General features: G+C 51.9%; 2 protein-coding genes across 4 annotated transcripts in view; one reads left to right on the forward strand and one right to left on the reverse strand.

Annotated features, from left to right (window-relative positions):
* F8 (coagulation factor VIII) overlaps window positions 1–16,134 on the forward strand; it is a 114,738-nt gene extending 98,604 nt beyond the window's left edge. For 2 of the 3 annotated variants that reach the window (XM_044235010.1, XM_044235011.1), the window contains exons 23-26: window positions 8,264–8,408; window positions 8,747–8,895; window positions 9,771–9,947; window positions 15,917–16,134. In XM_044235010.1, the coding sequence (XP_044090945.1) occupies window positions 8,264–8,408; window positions 8,747–8,895; window positions 9,771–9,947; window positions 15,917–16,072 (627 nt within the window). In that variant the 3' untranslated portion in view covers window positions 16,073–16,134. Of the gene's footprint in view, window positions 1–2,080; window positions 2,383–8,263; window positions 8,409–8,746; window positions 8,896–9,770; window positions 9,948–15,916 lie in introns of those variants that run through there. The other variant, XM_044235012.1, reaches the window with a different exon arrangement.
* On the reverse strand, window positions 3,490–3,831 carry LOC122896921 (histone H2A-Bbd type 2/3-like). Its single transcript, XM_044235013.1, has one exon. It carries the CDS (start codon window positions 3,829–3,831, stop codon window positions 3,490–3,492), a length of 342 nt encoding a protein of 113 aa, XP_044090948.1.
* Window positions 16,135–19,602: the final 3,468 nt, after the last annotated feature.

Here is a 19,602-nt window from a genome sequence, read left to right on the forward strand (position 1 = left end):
AATGAAAGTCGTCCCGTGGGCTAGGCATACCTCCGGGGGCTAGAACCTAGAACCGGAACGGTGAATTCCAAGGCACATCGGGCCCATCTGTGTTAGAACGCGCCCCCGCCCCTTGCACGGGACCCAGCGGCCTTGCAGCTGAGAGGTCCAAGTGGCAGAGGGTCTCTGTAGACTCCTGGCCTGGCACAGCCTGAGGACTAGGCACACTGTCTGTGTCAAAGGGATGACTAGCTCATGGACCTGAAAGACAGCCATCTGTTTTTCTCCTTTTTGCTTCCTGATTATGTGGAGAAGCTGTTCCCATGTTACAGATGGAAGGAAAGCTAAACCCCACGCTAGGAGCATCCGAAGGGCTTTCTTATGGACCTGGGGCCGTAGCCACAACAGCTTAGGTCGTCAAATCATCGCGACGAATAGCTGTGGGGCAGACGAAACAAAGAACTTGGTTGGCCACTTGGATAGACACTGATCTGTGCTAAGAAATCAAATCACGATTTCTAAAAAAAAAAAAAAAAAATCCTATAGCTTACGTACTGGGCGCTTTGCAAAATCCAGTCCTCACTTTGCAACAAAGATGTAGGGGGCGGGGCGTCAGGTGGAAGAAGAGGTAAGGGATAAAGGGGGTTCTTACTTGGTTTTGGTTTGGGGGGGTTGTTTGTTTTTTGGTAAAGATTTTGTTTATTTGCTTGAGCGAGAGAGAGAGCGTGCGCGCATGAGAGGGGAGAAGGTCAGAGGGCGAAGCAGACTCCCGGCAGAGGTGGGAGCCGGATGCGGGGCTCGATCCCGGGATCACGACCCGAGCCGAAGGCAGTCGCCTAAGCAACTGAGCCACCCAGGCGCCCCAGGGGGTTCTTATTTGTCTGTGGGCAGTCTGGGGGAAGAGAGCCATGTCCTCCATGGATCCTATCTTCTTGTTTCCCTCCCACCGTCTCGGCAGTAAGTTCTGGGACCGCAGGTACCTTGTAGTCAATGTAATGCCTCAGGAGGCAAGAGGAGTAAGAGCAAGGCAGAACTGCGAGGATTCCTGTCTTTTATTCGGAGCCCCTGCCCTTCCCCGCCGCCGCCCGCCCGCACCCCCCACCCCGCCCCTCGGCCCAAAGGCCAGGGCAGATGCACGAAGTTCTGCCACGAGCCCAAAGTCACTTGGTCGAAGTGATTCATCAGATGCCCTGTCCCGAGGGGGAGACGGCTTCTTGCAGGACGAGGTGAAGGAGGTGATTCTGCTCAGCAGTCAAGAGCGGCCACATCTCCACCTGCAGCGACTTGACGGCCTCCGTGTCCTTTTCGTGGGTAGCCATGACCAAGGACTGGAGCAGCAGGAACAGCTCCTCGGGAAGCTGGCCCCCGCTCTCCTGCCCGTGGCTGTCGAAAGCCTCCCAGGAGTACTTCTCCAGGGTGTGGGCATGCTCCGGCAGCAGCTTGGCGGGCGGCGGTTGCAGGAGCAGCAGCAGCAGCACGCGGGACACCTCGCAGCGGACCAACACGTCCGCGAAGGCTCCGAGCGTGGCGGGAGAGGAAGCGCCGGGCGCGGAGGCGGCGCTGGGAGGGAGCAGCGCGGCGGGCACGGCCGGGGCGGCGCCGGGGCCCGCCTGCTGCCCCGGGGGCGGCGGCGGCGGCGGCGGCGGCGGCGGCGGCTGCTGCTGCACGGGGTGGCTGCCGTGCTCCCGCGCCCGGCGCTGCATGCGCGTGAAGACGGCCAGGGCGCCGTTGTAGTCGCGCGCCAGCAGCTGGCAGGAGGCGGCGTCGCCGAGCGCCTGCAGCGCGGCCAGGGGCAGCTGCGGGAGCTGCAGCTGGGCGGCGCGCTGGAAGTGGCCCGCGGCGGCGGCCGGCTGGCCCAGGTCGCGCAGGGCGGCGGCCAGCTCGAGGCAGAGGGCGGCGGCGGCGGCCGGCTGGCCCAGCTCGAGGTGCAGGCGCACGGCGGCGCCCAGAGCGCTGGCTGCGGCCTGCAGCGGCTCCCCGTAGGCGGCCGGGCAGACGAGCCGCTGGCGCGCGTCGCGCTCCTGCCGCAGAAAGAGTCGGGCGGCCTCGGTCAGCGCCAGCGCCTCCCCGGGCCCGTGGAAGAGCGCCTGCTGGCAGCGCGCCACGGCCAGCTGGCACCAGGCCGCGTAGGGCAGGCACTCCTGGGCACGCAGCTCGCGGCCCAACTGGCCAAACTGCTCGCCCGCCTCCGCCACGTTCGGCTTCCGCAGGAACCGCTTCTTCAGCTTGTTGGACACCTGGCGGTAGCGGGCCAGGAAGTCGCCAGCCTCGGGCCCGGGGCCCGCGCCGCCTCCCAGGCCGGCCGCGGACGCCGCCATGTTCGTCGCCTGCGCTCTGACGCAGTCGGTGGGGCGCGGCGGCGCCTGGAGGCGACGTGCCGTCCGACCCGCTCGCTCGGCGGAGGTGAGGCGGGGGGTGGGGGGTGGGGGGATGGGGGAGGAGGCCGCACTACCGCGCGTGCGCGCGCGCCCTGCCGCGCCTGCGCTAGGAAAAGCGCGGGATCCGCGGCCAGAGGCCTCACTGGGGGGGGGGGGGGGAGGGGCGTTGTCTATGCAAATCGTCGGTCCTGGGGCGGGGCCTGGCCAGGGGCCGGCTGTTGCCAGGCGACAGCCTGCTGGCCCGGGTTGCTAGTACAGGCGTCCCCTAGCGTCCCTAAACGGAAGCCGAGCCGAACTCAAGCCGCGGCGCCACGTGGCCCTAAGGCCAAGTCCGCATGGTTCGCGAGGGCCGAGTCCCTGCTCGCCGCCCGCCGCCCCAAGTGTGTCCACCCCGCCAAGTCTGCACGTTTCACGGTGGCCAACCCACCCCCTCCCCGCCCGCCACCCCTACACCGTCCCTCCTCAACCTTCCGGACCAAGTCCCTGCCCTACCAGAGTCCACGCCGACAGGTGTGTCCACCCTTCGGTCCCATCCCCGGGGGGTCGCCCTGGCACGTTGTCCCGTCCACGACGCCGCCGTCCTGGTCTTGAGCTGCGGCCCCAGGAACCCCGTCCTTCCCGGGATGGTCCCGGGCTCTGGCTTGCTCGGCACTCATGGGGGGGGTCTCGGGGGCGCCGGCGCCCCCCCCCCCGCACCCCCATCCAGCCTGTCCTACCCGGGGCCACGCCCGTGCACCGTCCCTGAGAGCGAAGGCTTTGCGGTGCCCCCAGCCCCACCCCCATCCGCCGTGTCCCACCCGGAGCCACCCCCGTGCCCCGTCCCCGAGAGAAACGGCTCTTCCGAACCCCCCCACCCCCCAGCCAGACCCTGCCTGGGGGTCTGTCCTTCGGGGGACATCCCCGAAGCCCGTGGCCCCCCGAGTGACCGAAGCGCCCGCACGCGCGAAAACACACACAGGCGCGCGGGTTTCTTTCCTGGGCTTTTATTGCTTGGACACACGGGTTTCTCGAGCCCCTCGTGGGGACTTCGAGGCACTGGGCCCGAGGCCCCAGCCCGCCCCGGGCCGCCGCAGCGGGGAGCAGGCCCGGCTGGGGCGGGCGGGCCGAGCGGCCGGGTGGCGTGGGGCGGCCGCTAGTCGTGGGGCGGGGCCACCTGGGAGATGGTGGTGGACTCGAAGAAGCGGCTGAGCAGCGCGTTGTTGTGGACCGCCATGTCCACGAGCTCCGGGGTGATGCGCGTCCTGCCGCAGTTCCGGGCCTCGTTGCCCGCCAGCTCCAGGACGGTGGCCGTCAGGTACTGGATGACGGCCGCTAGGAAGACCGGCGCGGACGAGCCCAGGCGCCGGGCGTAGCGGCCCTCGCGCAGGAGGCGCTCCACGAGGCTCACGGAGAACGACAGCTCGGCTCGGGCGGTGCGGGAGCGGGCCTGCCTCTGGCCTCCGGACGACCCTCGACGGCTCCTCTTGGCCGGCATGCTGGGCCTCGGCTGCGCTCGGGCTCGGCGACGGGCCTAGGTGGGCGGTGCTCTGCGGGGTTCGGCGGGGCTCTGCGGGGTTCGGCGGGGCTCTGCGGGGTTCGGCGGGGCTCTGCGGGCTCGGCGGGGCTCAGCGGCTTCGGCGGGGCTCGGCGGCTTCGGCGGGGCTCGGCGGGGCTCAGCGGCTTCGGCGGGGCTCGGCGGCGCTCGGCGGAGATCGGCGGGGCTCAGCGGGGCTCGGCGGGGCTCAGCGGGGCTCAGCGGGGCTCAGCGGGTCCCAACTTCTCCAACCACCCGGTTGGGACTCGTGACTCGGGCCCTTACGCCGCCGTCTCCTAGCGACCACCGACCGACCCCCGTCATTGGTCCGGGGCCACACACTTCGGGACACGTAGATCCGGTGAGGTCACCGCTTTCCCATCGGCCCCTGCCGGGAGCTCGGGCCCGCCGAGAAATGGCGCGAGTGGGAGCCTGCCCCCCCAGCCCCTCCCCCCCCGCGGCCCCCCACGACGCCTCGCGGAGGAGATGGAGGCTCACCTTCCGCCCCACTGGGACGGCCTACCCAAGAGACCCCAGACCAGGGAGGACCTCGTGGCCCCAAGCAGACCCTCGACGTGAGGGGCGACCGTCACCCCTATCTCGCTCCACAGCGTGGGCCCCGCCCCCAAAAGGAAGCCCCGCACCTGGCGGACAGACGCTCCCCACGGCACCCCCTCCCTCCCCCACTTGGTGTCTTCTGATGGCTGTGGACAGGAGGCCACAGCACGGAGAGACCACGAGTCGTGGACTCCGGTCCTCAGGGGACAGGCCTCGCGGTGATGTCCACCTCCGGGCCCATGGGAACTGCGCCGCAGTGGACGGTCGCCTGCACGGTTCTGTCTGAGCCCCTGTTTCCCGTGCCTTGCCCTGTGGAGCTAGGAGCGGGCTCGCGGGGTCCTAGGGTCATTCCCTGGCTACCTTCCCGAGGAGCCACCCGGGTGGCTCCCGCCGCAGCCGGACCACTCCCCCATCCCAGGAGCAGTGGGCCAGGGTCCCAGTTCTTCGACATCCTCGCCCAGACTGGTCATTTCCCGCTTGGTTGGTCTTTCTGGGGCCTAGAAGAGCCGTCCTACTGGGGGGCGAAGTGGCATCTCACGGCGACTTCGCCCCCCCCCCCGCCCTCTTAGAGAGGGAGCGGAGGAGGGGCAGAGGGCGACAGAGAGAGGGAGAAGCTGAAGCAGGCTCCATGCCCGGCGCAGAGCCCACCGTGGAGCCTGACGCGGGCCTGGGTCTCACAACCCAGAGAACAGGCCTGGCCTGAGCCGAGGTCCAGAGTCCAGACGCTCCTCCCGCGGAGCCACCCAGGCGCCCCTCCCAGGGCTTTGGACGTGCACGTCCCCAATGGCCAACGATGGGCAGTGGCTTTCCATGGGCCTCCTGGACGCTTGCACGCGCGCTTCGGAGGAACGTCTGTCGGCTCCGTGCTCGGCCCGGCTCTGTCCGCCTCTTTGTGGCTGAGTTCAAAGTGTTCTTTAGGCGTCCGGAAGAAGACACCCTTGTCGCCTAGGTGCCTGCAAATGCTTCTCCCGTGCTGGGCAGGGGTTTCGGCCTTTCCCGGACTACACTGTTCCTCCTTCTCCCCCTCCCCAAGTCCTCCTCCTTCCTCCTTCTCCCCCTCCCCAAGTCCTCCACCTTCCTCCTCCTCCTCCTCCTCCTCTTCCTCCTCCCTTCCCCTCCTCCTCCTGCTTCTTGTGTGCCTATGCTTTTCCTACCCCATTTAAGAAACTCTTGCGTAATAGTTTCTAGAAACAGACAGTTTCTAGACAGAGCCCTCTGGTGCACAAATAGTTTTGGTTTGGTTGGGGTACAACTTATCCTTTGTTTTTCTCCTCCCGCTCCTCCCCCTCCTCCCACCCCTCCTCCTCCTCCTCCTCCCTCCCTCTTCTCTTCTGTTCCTCCTCCTCCTTTTTTTGTGGCTGTGCTTTGGCTGCCACCGTGTTTAAGGAACCTCGCATAACCAAAGCCACCGGGTTTTACAGCTGGTTTTACACCAAGGGTTTCATAGTTTTCTGTTTACATTCAGAAATGTGAATGCTGTGAGCCATCTGGGGGGTTCAATTTCGGTTTTACCCTGGACTCCACATTCTTTCTCGTGTCTGCGGATATTCAGTTTTCCCAGCACCACCCCTGGAAGACCTTGCTCATTCCTACATTGAATGGCCTGGGCACCCTTGTTCGGTACCAACTAGTCATAAACCCATGGGTTTGTGTCTCACTCTAAGTTCCTAATCGTTGACCTATATGTCTACCATTGTTTCAGTACCACACTTTCTGGGATCGCTCGCTGGAGCTCAGAAATACGTTTGGAAATTGGAAAGTGCGAGTCCTCCAACTTTGTTCTTCTTCCGGATAGATGGTTTTGGCTATCTGTGTCCCTCGCAGGGACACATGCATTTACGATTGGCTCTAACATTTCTGCAAAACAACTCTTGGAGATTTTGATACGGGTTGTATTCAATCTCTGTATTGCCTTGGGGATTACGGCCATTGTACCAATATTACCTGCTCGGTTTACTGAGGCAGGATGTCTTCCCGTTTATTTGCGTCCTCTTGAATTTCTTTCAGCAATACTTTCCTTTCAGCAAATACAACTCTTGCACGTCTTTTGTTAAATTTATTCCTGTGTATTTAATTCCATTTGATGCTATTTTAAATAGAATTGTTGGGACACCTGGGTGGCTCAGTGGGTTAAGCCTCTGCCTTCAGCTCAGGTCATGATCCCAGGGTCCTGGGATCGAGTCCCACATCGGGCTCCTTGCTCGGCAGGGAGCCTGCTTCACCCTCTGCCCCTCCTCCATGCTGCTCCTCACTCACAGGCTCCCTCTATCTCTCTCTCTCTCTTTCTGTCAAATAAATTAAATCTTTAAAAAATAGAATTGTCAATTTCATTTTAGATTTTTTTCATTGCTCCTATATAGAGACACAACTGATTTTTGTGTGTTGATCTCATATCTTGATATTTTATTGAAATCACTTACTAACTTTATGTGCTTTCTATATTTAAGATTTTTTATATATAAGATTATGTCATCTGACAATAGAGATAGTTTTCCTTTTACCTTTCCAATATAGATGCCTTTTATTTCTTTTTCTTGTGTCATTGCTCCGACTAGGATTTCTCTTACAATCTTGAATAGAAACAGTGAAAACAGACATTCTTGTCTTGTTCCCTATGTCTCTTATTACCCTAACCCTCACAGCATACATGAAAATGAACTCCTTTTTTTTTTGAAAGATTTTATATATTTATTTGGCAGACAGAGGTCACAAGTAGGCAGAGAGGCAGGCAGTGAGAGAGGGGGAAGCAGGCTCCCTGCTGAGCAGAGAGCCTAACGCGGGGCTTGATCCCAGGACCCTGGGATCATGACCCAAGCCAAGGGTAGAGGCTTTAACCCACTGAGCCATCCAGGTGGCCCCATATTCTTCTTTTAGAGATTTTTTTTATTTTTTATTTGAGAGAGAGAGAGAATGAGTGAGGGGGCAGAGTGAGAGGAAGAAGCAGATTCCCCACTGAATAAGGAGCCCATTGTGGGGCTCGATCCCAGGATTCTATGATCATGATCTGAGCTGAAGGCAGACACTTACCCACCTGAGCCACCCAGGTACCCCAGAAAACAATTTCTTAGAAAATTCCCCATAATACTATAACTCTGATGTGTGATTATATAACAGACACATTAATTCCTGTTTTAGTATATTCAAGCAGATACAAATCGCAAATGTTTTGTAAAAGATAATTTTCAAGTTTCCTTATACTGTATGCCATGGTTTAAATCTAAGCCGTTTGAATAGGCATCGCTATCATGTTTCTCAAACCGTGTTCCTTTTCCTTTAAATATGCACTTTCCTCTGGAACCTAGACCTGTCAAGGTCTTAAACCCCACATGTTGGATGTTAACATGTGTCTCAAGAATTCATATACAATGAATTATTAATTAAAGCCTGACAGTTCATGCAGAAACACACACACACACACACACACACACACCACATTCCTGGAAGGTCGCTCAGAGGCTGTGGGGCAGGGTGCTGACTCTGCCCTGAGCTACTGATTCAGTCGCCGTGGACCAGAGCCCAGATGCAGGATTTCTAGCTGCTCCCAGGTGATGTTCAGACTGCCGGGTTAGCAGAGCCCTAAATGACATCTTCAACCTTGCTGAGCCTTTTACAGGACCCCAGAGCAGAAGAGCACTTCACCGGCCCTGACTTCTTCCAGGGGTTTCTCTCCTTCTTGTATTCCACTCTAACATCCCGTCTAGCCAGAAGGGTATTACTTGAGTGTTGAATGCTGTTAAGAAACATGCAAAACAAAATGGGAAGGAAGATGTGATTGGGAGGAATTGCTTTGTACTGTCTCCACTTTCCATGTACCTGTGCTAACCCCTCCCTACAGGTCTTCTTTGGCAATGTGGATTCATCCGGGATAAAACACAATATTTTTAACCCGCCCATCATTGCTCGGTACATCCGCTTGCACCCAACACATTACAGCATCCGCAGCACGCTTCGCATGGAGCTGATGGGCTGTGATTTAAACAGTAAGTGCCAAGCCATCATGGATCCTCCCCTCTCCCAACCCCGGGGAGGATGAGTCACTTCCTGGCATTCTCAAGAGTAGGGGGGTTTCCCGGGACACAAAATGGTTAATGCCAAAACCAGTGCAGTCCTGACCAAACCAAGGACTTGGTCACTGTAAGCCTAGGGTTCAGACAGACCTAGGAAGAGCTGACTCAGAAATGAGGGGCTTGTTAGGCTAACAGTAACAGAATCGATGCAGAAATTAATGCCTGGGAAGTGACATCCTGATGATGGTCGCCCTGGAGCGTTAGTGGACGCAGGCATCTACTGACGACTACAGTCCTTCCGTTTCTCTGAGGTTGCAGCATGCCACTGGGAATGGAGAATAAAGCGATAGCCGATGCCCAGATTACTGCCTCATCCTACCTGATCGGCATGTTCGCCACTTGGTCTCCGTCCCAAGCCCGACTACACCTGCAGGGGAGAGCTAACGCCTGGAGGCCTCAGGTAAGAGGTGGCGGATCTGCCATCTAACTGACGCAGAGGAGGGGTGCAGGTTGGGAAAGAACAGAGAAGGTCCTTGACTGTTTCTTTAAAGGCATTTCTGTCACCTGATTGTTCCCAAAGGTGCCAGGGTGGTTGTGTCTGGGCTGGGGGAGAAATGCGCACAGCATTTGTTGGGGGGAAGTGATCCCTAACTGAGCCTCCGGGCTGCAGAATCTCTAGCGATACTGGGCTGATGTCTGTGATGGATTCGTGGTAGCCGAAGTCGGTCTGGCAGACCCGTATCAACAACTGGCCCTCTTCGCACATTTCTTGGTGCCTCAAACGAAAGTGGCCATCGTGTACAGTTTGCTGGGCACAGTTGTTTTCCCAGAACCACTGAATTTGTGATTTTTCAGTCCCTGAATAGCTCTTATAAGTCCGTCTGTATAGGACCTGTATATTCACTCAGCAAACACTTACTGGGCTCCTATTAAATGGCAGACCCTGAGGGCACAGGGATGAATCATGAAAAATTGCAGCAGTAAGACTGCTTAGAGTCTAAGAAGGGAGACTGACAAAGAGACCGTTAAAATGCAGAGTGAGGGGCGCCTGGGTGGCTCACTGGGTTAAACCTCTGCCTTCAGCTCAGGTCATGATCTCAGGGTCCTGGGACTGAGCCCCGCATCAGGCTCTCTGCTCAGCAGGGAGCCTGCTTCTCTTCCTCTCTCTCTGCCTGCCTCTCTGCCTGCTTGTGATCTCTGTCAAATAAATAAATAAAATCTTTTTAAAAAAATGCAGAGTGATGCCTGCTCTGACATGGTAGGGAAGAAAGGATGTGGGGATTGCTGGGAGCAAATAGTAACCAACAGGTTACTAGTCTAACTGACTTTCCCCAGGCAAATAATCCAAAAGAGTGGCTGCAAGTGGACTTCCAGAAGACAATGAAAGTCACAGGAGTCATCACGCAGGGGGTGAGGTCTCTCCTCACCGACATGTATGTGAAGGAGTTCCTCATCGCCGGCAGTCAGGATGGCCGCAGCTGGACTCTTGTTCTTCAGAATGGCCAAGTAAAGGTATGCCGGTCTCATGGGAGAGGCCCAAAATCTCTCCTAGGGCTGGACCTTTAGAAACATAACAAGGTTGATATAGGATCAAACTTTGAGGACATATTTTATTGAGTATCTGTAGTAATAGGACACCATGAAAGGCATTTGGGGAGGATACGGTGACTCCAAGCAAGGATGTACAATCCCAGGAAAGAGGAGAGGAGAGCCAAAAGTTGATTATCCTGTGGATGTTGATGTCATCCAGGATGATGGCGAGAAGCAGGGGGTGAAGAACTCCTTTTTCTTGGCTGATTCTTTAAGTCTCAGATAAACACCATCTCCAGGAGGAATTCCCTGGTCCTCCAATGCTGCCTTAGACTTCCACTTCTGGTGGCTCAGTGGACCAGGATATAGATAATCTATATTCCAGAAGACATTCCCATTGTTAAAAGGGTTTATCTCTGATACATGCTACCATATAGATGAACCTTGAACACATTATGTTAAATGAAGTAGGCCACACCCCACAATGGGTCATGGGGCATGTGGCAAACTGAAATAAGCCAGACATAAAAGGACAAGTGTTGTATGAGTCCATTTCCATGACTGTACTAGTGAGCCTTCTCCAGAGAAACAGAACTGATAGAGTGTGTGTGTATGTATGTCTGTGTATAAAGAGATAATTGTAAGGAATTGGCTCATGGTTATGAAGGCTGACGAGTCCCAAGATCTTCAGGTTGAACCAGCAAGATGGAGACCCAGGAGTACCAATGGTCGAGTTCTGTCTGAGTCCAAGAGCCTGAGAACCAAGATGGGTGACAGTGTAAATTCCAGGCTGAAGGCCAGCAGGCTCAAGACAGGAAGAGTAATTCAGTTTGAGCTCCAAAGCTAGGAAAGCCAATGTCCGGGTTAAAGGCAGTCAGGCAGGAAGAGTTCTCTTGTATTTAAAGGAAGCTCAGCCTTTTTGTTCTATTCAGGCTTTCAAACAATTGGAGGGCAATCTGCTTTCTTCATTCTACCATTTGAAGGTTAATCTCATCCAAAAACATCCTCAATAACACACCCAGAATAGTTTGACCAAATATCCAGGCACCTCCTACCTAGCCAAGTTGACACACAAAATTAACAATTACAGAGGCGCCTGAGTGGCTCAGTGGGTTAAGCTGCTGCCTTTGGCTCAGGTCGTGATTCCAGGCTCCTGGGATCAAGTCCTACTCTGGCTCCTTGCTCAGCGGGGAGCCTGCTTCTCTCTCTGCCTCTCCCTGCCACTCTGCCTGCTCGCGTGCTCTCTCTCTGACAAATAAGTAAATAAAATCTTTTTAAAAATTAACAATTATAATGAGGTAGCTGGAAGGGCAAGTTCATGGACACTGAAAGGAGAACAGAGAGGTTACCGAACATTTGGGGGAGAGGATAATGGAGAGTTACTGTGTAATGCCTTGAGTTTCAGTTTTACAAGATGAAGAATTCTGGAGATGGACGGTGGTGATGCTTGTACAACATCGTGAATCTATTCAATGCCACAGAATTGTACAGTTAAAACTGGACAGAATGGTAAATCCTATGTTATATATATATTACCACAATAAAAAGACTATCTCACTTACAGTACATATTTCTTTTTTTAAAAAAAAATATTTTATTCTTTTATTTGAGAGGGAGAGAGAGCACAAGCAAGAGCATAAGAACCGGCAGAGGCAGAATCGGTCTTCCCGCAGGGCAGGGAGCCTGACGTGGGACTCAATCCCAGGACCCCAGGATCATGGCCCGAGCTGAAGGCTGAGCCACCCAGACACCCTATAGCACACACTTCTTAATGCATTGTTAAACTTGGCAAGGAAAGGGGTCCTCACCAATGAGAACAACAACAAAAACACATGAGCTTTGATTTGAAAATAATGAGCTGAAATCAGAGCAAAGAGAGGTAAAATATGAGAAAATGTAAAATGGATGAACTTTCCCAAAGGAAAATACTGATATTACTTATTAGGACTTATATTGTTATTAGGACTAAGCTTTGAGCAAATTGCCAGGAGAACTGAATGCATTAGGTAATGAACTCCAGAAGGGATAAAGTAGTTGTGGGTTAGTAGCAGCTCCAGGCCTTGGGCAGAACTGTGCTCAAGTCCGCTCAGAAGAAAGCACTCCCAGTGTAAGTCTCTCATGATTCCCACATCCTAAAATGATAAGATAATAAATACTAGCAAACACGCAAGACAACAAACCAACTTGACCACAAGTGAGCCCCTCTGGCTGGCTCAGTCAGTGGAGCATATGACTCTTGATCTCAGAGGCACGAGGTCAAACCCCCAAGCTGGGTGTGGAGCCTACTTTTTAGGAAATTTTTATTTATTTGTGAGAGAAAGAGAGAGAGAGAGCGCACACAAGCAGGGGGAGGGGTAGAGGGAAAAGGAGAAACAGACTCTCCACTGAGCAGAGACCCTGACACTGGTGTTCAATCTCTGGAACCCCGGATCATGACCTGAGCCAAAAGCAGATGCTCAACCGACTGAGCCACCCAGGTGCCCCAGATGTAGAGCCAACATTCAATTCTTTTTTTAATATTAATATTTTATTAATATTTATTAATATTAATATTAATATTTTTAATATTTGAAATTTTTAATTAAATTTTAAAAAAACAAGTAAGCAGAAACAATCAATACATAAATGCATACATACATAATACCTAATACATAAACAATCCACAAACATCAGATATTGATGGACTATGAAAACCTAAGAATAAATGACAAACTATCCAAAATTATTAGGTTGTTTTGGAAAAAACCAAAGTACTTTTAGAAATGAAGAACACAGGGGCGCCTGGGTGGCTCAGTCGGTTGAGTGTCTGCCTTTGGCTTGGGTCACGGTCGGGGTGTCCTGCCCCTGGGATTGAGTCCTGCATCCGACTCCTTGCTCAGCAGGGGAGCCTGCTTCTCCCTCTCCCTCTGCCTGCCGCTCCCTCTGCTTGTGCTCTCTCATTCTCTCTCTCTCTTGCTCTCTCTCTGTCAAATAAGTAAATAAAATCTTTTAAAAAAATGAAAAACACAGTTGCTGAAGCTTGAAAATCGAAGAAAAATTTAACAGCAGATTAGACATAACCAAAGAGAATTTAGTCAATTGGAAGATATAGCTGAAGAAATTACCTAGGACGGAGCACAAAGACATGTAATAGGACATTACATAACTGTGATCCCAGAGTGAAAGGGACAATATAGTGGAGAAATGGCCAAATGTTAACTTTAAAAAGAAAACTGCCAGTTATTTTATCTGCAAAAATTGATTATTTTGGAATAGCAGAGAATCCCAGTCTGGAACAGGGCAGAACCATAGATAAGTCTGCGGCACAGAAGAGAGGCACACCCTTTTATACAGAAAGGGGGAAGCTGGGATAAACCGGAAGTTGGAAGTGTAGTGGTTTCTCATTGGCTGAGTTGTGACTGTCTCCTGTGGACTGGGCTGCTGCCAGGATGAGGGTGGACGAGAGGTGAACCTTCCTTCCGTCCTTCTCTGGTAGGAAAGTCGTAAAGAAAGCCATCTCTTCCTGTGGGATTTTCAGTTGAGGACGAGTGGTAAGGTGTGCAAGCTCACCCTGCTGGCCTCCTGACTCCATTCTAAAGGGGTCTCCTTTTATTAATTTTCACAAAACAAACAAGGACAACCACTTTTGCCACTTGTATTCAACATTTTACTGGAAGTTATAACCAGAGAAATTAGTCAAGAGAAAGAAATAAAAGGCATCTAAATTGGAAAGGAAGAAATGAATCTCTCTTCACCGATGCTATGAATATGTATTTTTAATTGCATAAAACCACCCGTAACTCTTCTACAGAATAGCGAGAATACAAAGAATCCTGTGAGTTTCTGTTTAGAAGGAAGTAGAGAATAAACCAGCAAAACCAGCTGAGCTAGCTCCCGAGTGCACTCTGGAGCATCTAGGAGAGACTGTTCAAAAAACAGAAATGCTGAGTGGTAGGAAACAAATAAAATCACTCTGGCGAGAGAAATTCCCACACAGAGTGAGGAAATGTTAACATTCAAGACCTATGGGTCAGAGCATTGGCTTCTGGAACTGAAAGGAAAAGTATTGAGAGTATGTGGGACTAGAGGTGACACCATTCCTGGTGAAGGGGGATATGCCTGCCGGAGGCCTGGGGATGATCAGCTGGTGGAGATCAAGTGACCTATGAAAGCAAAAGCAAACCCTGTCGCAGACGCCGGCCCCTTTTCCGCCCACCTGCTAAAGATATTGCACTTCACTTTGCTAACAGTAGAGGGTGCTCTTGAACTAACGAACCTACTGCTCCATCCTACAGAAGACCACCTGTTACTGCTGGAACAAGAAATTAGAATTTCTAAACGAACAGAAAACAGCAGATGAGATAAAAGGTATTATTGTTCTGGATTGTTCACTGCCCACTTTCTTGAAAACTCCATTGACTTTGGGCTTGGCAGCAGTCCTCATTTTGACCAATAGAATGTAAGTCCAAACAGAAACTTGACATGTGTGTGTCCGACTCAGTCTCTTGTGCCTCTGCCATGAGATAACAGTGTCCAATGTGAGATGACACACTGAACAGGAGCCTCGGCCTGGGGCAGAGCTTTGTCTCTAGGTCCCATTTCCCAGTCAGAGGAAGCTGGGGTGCTTAGAAAGCTTACTGATTCCAAAGCTGGAGCAGAGAAACTGCCAGGTACCTGCAGAACATCTTGACGCTCGAATGCATGGACGCTGATGCAGTCTTACGAGGAGGACACAAGAGGTGGGTGGAAAGGGTTCCTGCTGGCCAAATTTGAGATAATTTGAGCATCAGAAAGAATAATGATGCTAACATTATAATACATACAAGAAAGCAGGAATCCAGGAGTCCAGAATCATAGTTACAAATATAAAGGGGGAGGAGGAGTTTTTCTCCACTGAATTCCAGCTACTAAATGTAGAAGAAATGACAAAATTAGGAAATCAATTTGCAGTCATCAATATAGTATTCATACTGAATGGTGAAACCATGGGATGAAAGTTTGCTGGGGAATCTTTACATGGTCTAGAAGTATCATTCTACAGATGGTTAGAGAAGGGAAATGATCACCTCCGTAACAAAGTGCTCTGGTGGGCCACCTTTCCCCCGTGATCAAACTTCGCATCCTCAATTTATGCGCCAAACTAACATCACGTGTCCCCTGATGTGATATAAGGGGAAGGACACATCATACACTGGGTTTTCTCACTAAAAATGTTTAACCAAGGGGCACCTGGTAGCGCAGTTGGTTAAGCTTCAGACTCTTGGTAGAGGCTGAGGTTTCTATCTCAGGGTCGTGATATTCCCTCTGCCCCTCCTGCTTGGGCTCTCTCTGTTTTTCTCTGTCTCTAAAAGAAAGGAAGAAATGTTAAAAAAATATTTAATCAAAATCTAATGAGAAAACAGTCACACAAATTTAGAATGTGGTCCATTCTACAACACAATAGTCCTAGACACCTAAACATGTCGGTGTCAGGAAGGAAAAAAAAGTCCAGAAACTAGGAGTCTGTTCTGGATTAAAGGTGATTTACAGAGATGATAAGTAAATGTGATGTGTGATTTTTATTAGATTCTGGATTGGAAAAATTGTGTAAGGGATATCGTATTGGTAACTGGAAATTTTTAAACATTAGGCTCTATTATATCAACGTGACATTTGGCGGACATGATAATGTTATTCTGTGATTACAAACACCCTTATTCTCAGGTAGTTCAGAAGACGTGTGCGTGCCTGTGTGTGTGTGGAAGCGCCTGTGGAAAAATGGAGACATTCGTGGGCGCAGGTGAAGGACCTGCGCGTTCGCGGCATCATTCCGTCGGGGACAGGTGCCGAGGCGGGTGCGGGCCGCGCTGCGGACGCGGGGAGTGGCCCGCGGCTGCCACAGTCGGAGGCCCGGGGGCCCGCCGCGGCAGGGGCCAAGCGTCGTAACGTCCTTCCCGTCGGACAAGCAATAACTGCCGTCCTCCTTCTTGCAGGCGTTTCGGGGAAATCAAGACTCCTTCACCCCCGTGGTGAACCCTCTGGACCCGCCGCTCCTGACGCGCTACCTTCGAATTTACCCGCAGAGCTGGGCACGCCACATCGCCCTGCGGCTGGAGGTGCTGGGCTGTGAGGCAGAGCAGCAACCCTGACCACCCGGGCCCCGCCCCCGGCTTCCGGTTTCCGAGCCCCGCCCCCGGCCTCCGGTTTTCGAGTCCCGCCCCCGGGTTTCCGGTCCCGAGCCCCGCCCCCGGCTTCCGGTTCTGCGTGTGTGAACGGCGCGGTCCCAGCAGGCGTGCGGCGTCGGTCAGCTCCCCGCGTCGCGAGGAAAGGAGGGAGCCGTCTGGAAAGCGGCCTCCTCCTGACAAATCAGGCCGCCCGCGGCAACCCCTTCCTCTTTTATGGGAAAACAGGCTGTTAAAGTTGGCAGGAGATCTCGTGATGTAAGCATCTCAGATTAGGCTTCGTACGTTTCAAATAAAACTCCTGTGTTCCTTCTCCTGGTGAGGCCGGGAGCAAAACACGTCTGGGGGGCACGTCGCCGCCGCCGGGAGGCCAGACGCAAGTCATTTCAACAAGCAGCAAACCACATAAGGTTAGAACCAGCACCAAAAGTCGCTTCTGCCTCCTCACAGCTGTGGGTATGGACGGCTGTGATTACCTCCGTCGGTCTGTCTGGTCTGTCGGACTCGCGCCTCAAACAGAGGCGTGGGTGGGCGTACGAGCGCGGGTCCCCGCCGGTCCCTGCCGGTCCCTGCCAGGTTGCAGACCGCATAGGCCTGATGCCCGCATAGGCCCATGCCCGCTTTGCTGACCAGCGCATCCACAGATCAGAGTTTTAAAGGGGCGGATGGCTTTGAAGAGTTCAAGTTAACCTCAGAAAGATGTACAAGTGGAGCCATTTGGCCTCAATTCTAGCCAACAGGTAAAGCAGTAGGTTAAGATCCCATGTGTAAAATGACAGCATCCCCTTGAAATTTGTGGTGACTGGGAAAGCTGATACTCAGGGCTGTGAAGGGCAAGTATCCCCACAGAGAAACGAGGGGCACCCATGGGCGTCTCGAGAGGAGCCTTCACCTTGCCCCAGGCCTCCCTCCGGGAGCTTCTCCCACCAGCATATCCCAGACGGTGGCGGCTAGAGGCAAGGACAGGCCATGAAGCGGCGGCAGGAAGCAGCCACGGTTGGCAATTTGCAAACAGGTTTAACCCTGTTTGGAGGAGAAAAATGTGTTACAAACTCAGAAGAAGTAAGAAAATAGATTCTTTCTTCCAAGCTCAAGCGTTTTCTAACAATCCTGCTGGACGCTGACGTGACCTTCCGGGGAGCACAGCGTAGCTGTCGCGGTGTGATCACAGACCACGACCCACGAGGGTACAAAGGGTTTTAATTCTGTAAGACTGTAACGTTAGAGGTTATTGCAGAAATCAATACATTGTTTTCCTTAACAGCCTGGTAGAGAAGTGAACCCCACAGGTGATTCGCTTTTATTTCTTGGGAGCGGGTTAGCGCCCTTGTTGTGGCCATCTATCCCTACCGACTGGGTGCGTCTCTGGTTCTCCAATGCTCCTGCACCCAAGCCTTTTGTCTTCCTGCTGGTTTCCTCAATAACTACTTAAATAAAACCTTGGCACATACAAACAGATGGTTTCGAGAGCTGTATTTTTACCCTGGAAATAAAAATGTGGACACTGACTTACGGAGGGCACCAGCTGCAATGAGCACGTGCTATGACAGGCAACAAGGAATCATGGAACACTGCACCAAAAATTGACAAAGGACGGTATGGTGATCATGGAACATTATTAAAAAACAGCAGACACATGGAATAGCAGGACGGACTTCCGAAAACCAAATTAGTGAGTTAAAAATCAGATTAAATTGAGGTCAGGGTAGAAAGTGAAATTTATGAGAGGTACAATAAAATTTTAAAAATTAGAAATGGAGCCTTGATCCAGGAGAACTTTATAGAGAGACTGAAAAAGAAATGGGCGTTCCAAGGTGAGTAAGTTCTAGAGCTGTGCAGTACAATATTGTATATTGTGTATGTATTAGACACTTCAACATTTCACAGGATAAGCTATGTTAAGTGTTCGTAGCACAATAAAAAATGAAAGTTCCTGAAAGATCCGATTGGATATGGTCAAATAAAACAATAGGAAAAAATTCTTTGGGATAAAATAACAATAATCATCAGACAAACTTGAATCTTCGGATCCAAGTCTTGTACTGCAAAGAAAATTAAAGAAACACCAAAACAAAACACAGCCTGGGGCTTTGCTAGATTCCAGGGGTAATGTAGAAGAATGAGAATGTGCATTGTTTACTGGCATAAACCTAGTCAAGTAGCAAAACAGACACTATCGCTAGCACCAGAAAACCCACACTATGTTATAATGCTGATTGAGTTACTTACAAAAGCACTGAGATCATAGCAAGGTAATTATCAGAAGATCGGGAAACAAATTCACTCTCCTATGACAAATATAGTCTCTAACTCTGAACAAATATAATTTTCTGTCACAAACATTTTATCAAACATAATCTCAAGGTTACAAGCCAACAATCTTTGGAAGATACATATTAAAACAAGTCTGTCTTCCAATGTTCTAAACAAGTTTAGGCCTGCCTCGGTGGCTCAGTCGACTGGGAGTCTGCCTTCACCTTGGGTCATGATCTGGGGTCCTGGGATCCAGCCCCAAGTTGAGCCCTGTATCAGGCTCCCAGGGAGTTTGCTTCTCCCCACTCCCTCTGCCTGCTGCTCCCCCCACTCATGCTCTCTCTGCATCTATCTCTCTCAAATAAATAAATCTTTTTTTAAAAGAGAAGTTTAGTGAAAAGACTATATAGAAATGCAGCTTTATGATGACAAGATACAGATTCAGACTTAACTTTATTGTTTATAAAATAACTGTAACTGTAATAAAGTAATTTCTACCCTTCTTCCTTGACCAGAGTGATGACTGACAGTGCTCCTAGAAACTTTGTGGGTACAATTTTATCTGTATTGCTAACCAAGACTGAGACTATTTATAAAATTTTATTGAGAGATATCTTTTTTAAAAGATTTTATTTATTTGACAGAGAGAGAGAGAGAGATCATAATTAGAGAGGCAGGCAGTGGTGGGGGAGCAAGCTTCCTGCTGAGCAGGGAGCCTGATGTGACACTTGATCCCAGGAAGCTGAGATCATGACCTGAGCCAAAGGCAAAGGCTTAACCCACTGAGCCACCCAGGAGCCTCTACTGAGAGATATCTTAAAAGACCTAAATAATTGGAATTAGAAGACTCAATGTTACAAAAATGCCAGTTCTTCACAGAGAGATCTCTAGATTCAACACAATCTCAATCTAAATTTCAGCATTTTCTCATTGTGGAATCAAGCATGGGGAAATGTAAAAGACCAAGAATAGCCAAAATATTCCTGATATAAGATATCAGATATTTTATTTTATTTATAAAGATTTCGTTTATTTATTCATGAGAGACAGAGAGAGAGGGAGAGGGAGAAGCAGATTCTCTGCTCGAGCAGGGAGCCCGATGCGGGACTTGATCCCAGGACCCTGGTACCATGACCTCGGCTGAAGGCAGACACTTAACCAATTGAGCCACTCAGGCACCCTATTTTATTTCATTTTCTAATATTTTTAATTTATTTTTAAGTAAGCTCTATACCCAGCATGGG

The sequence above is a fragment of the Neovison vison genome, chromosome X (assembly GCF_020171115.1).
Source record: "Neovison vison isolate M4711 chromosome X, ASM_NN_V1, whole genome shotgun sequence".
Taxonomy (NCBI): Eukaryota; Metazoa; Chordata; class Mammalia; order Carnivora; family Mustelidae; genus Neogale; species Neogale vison.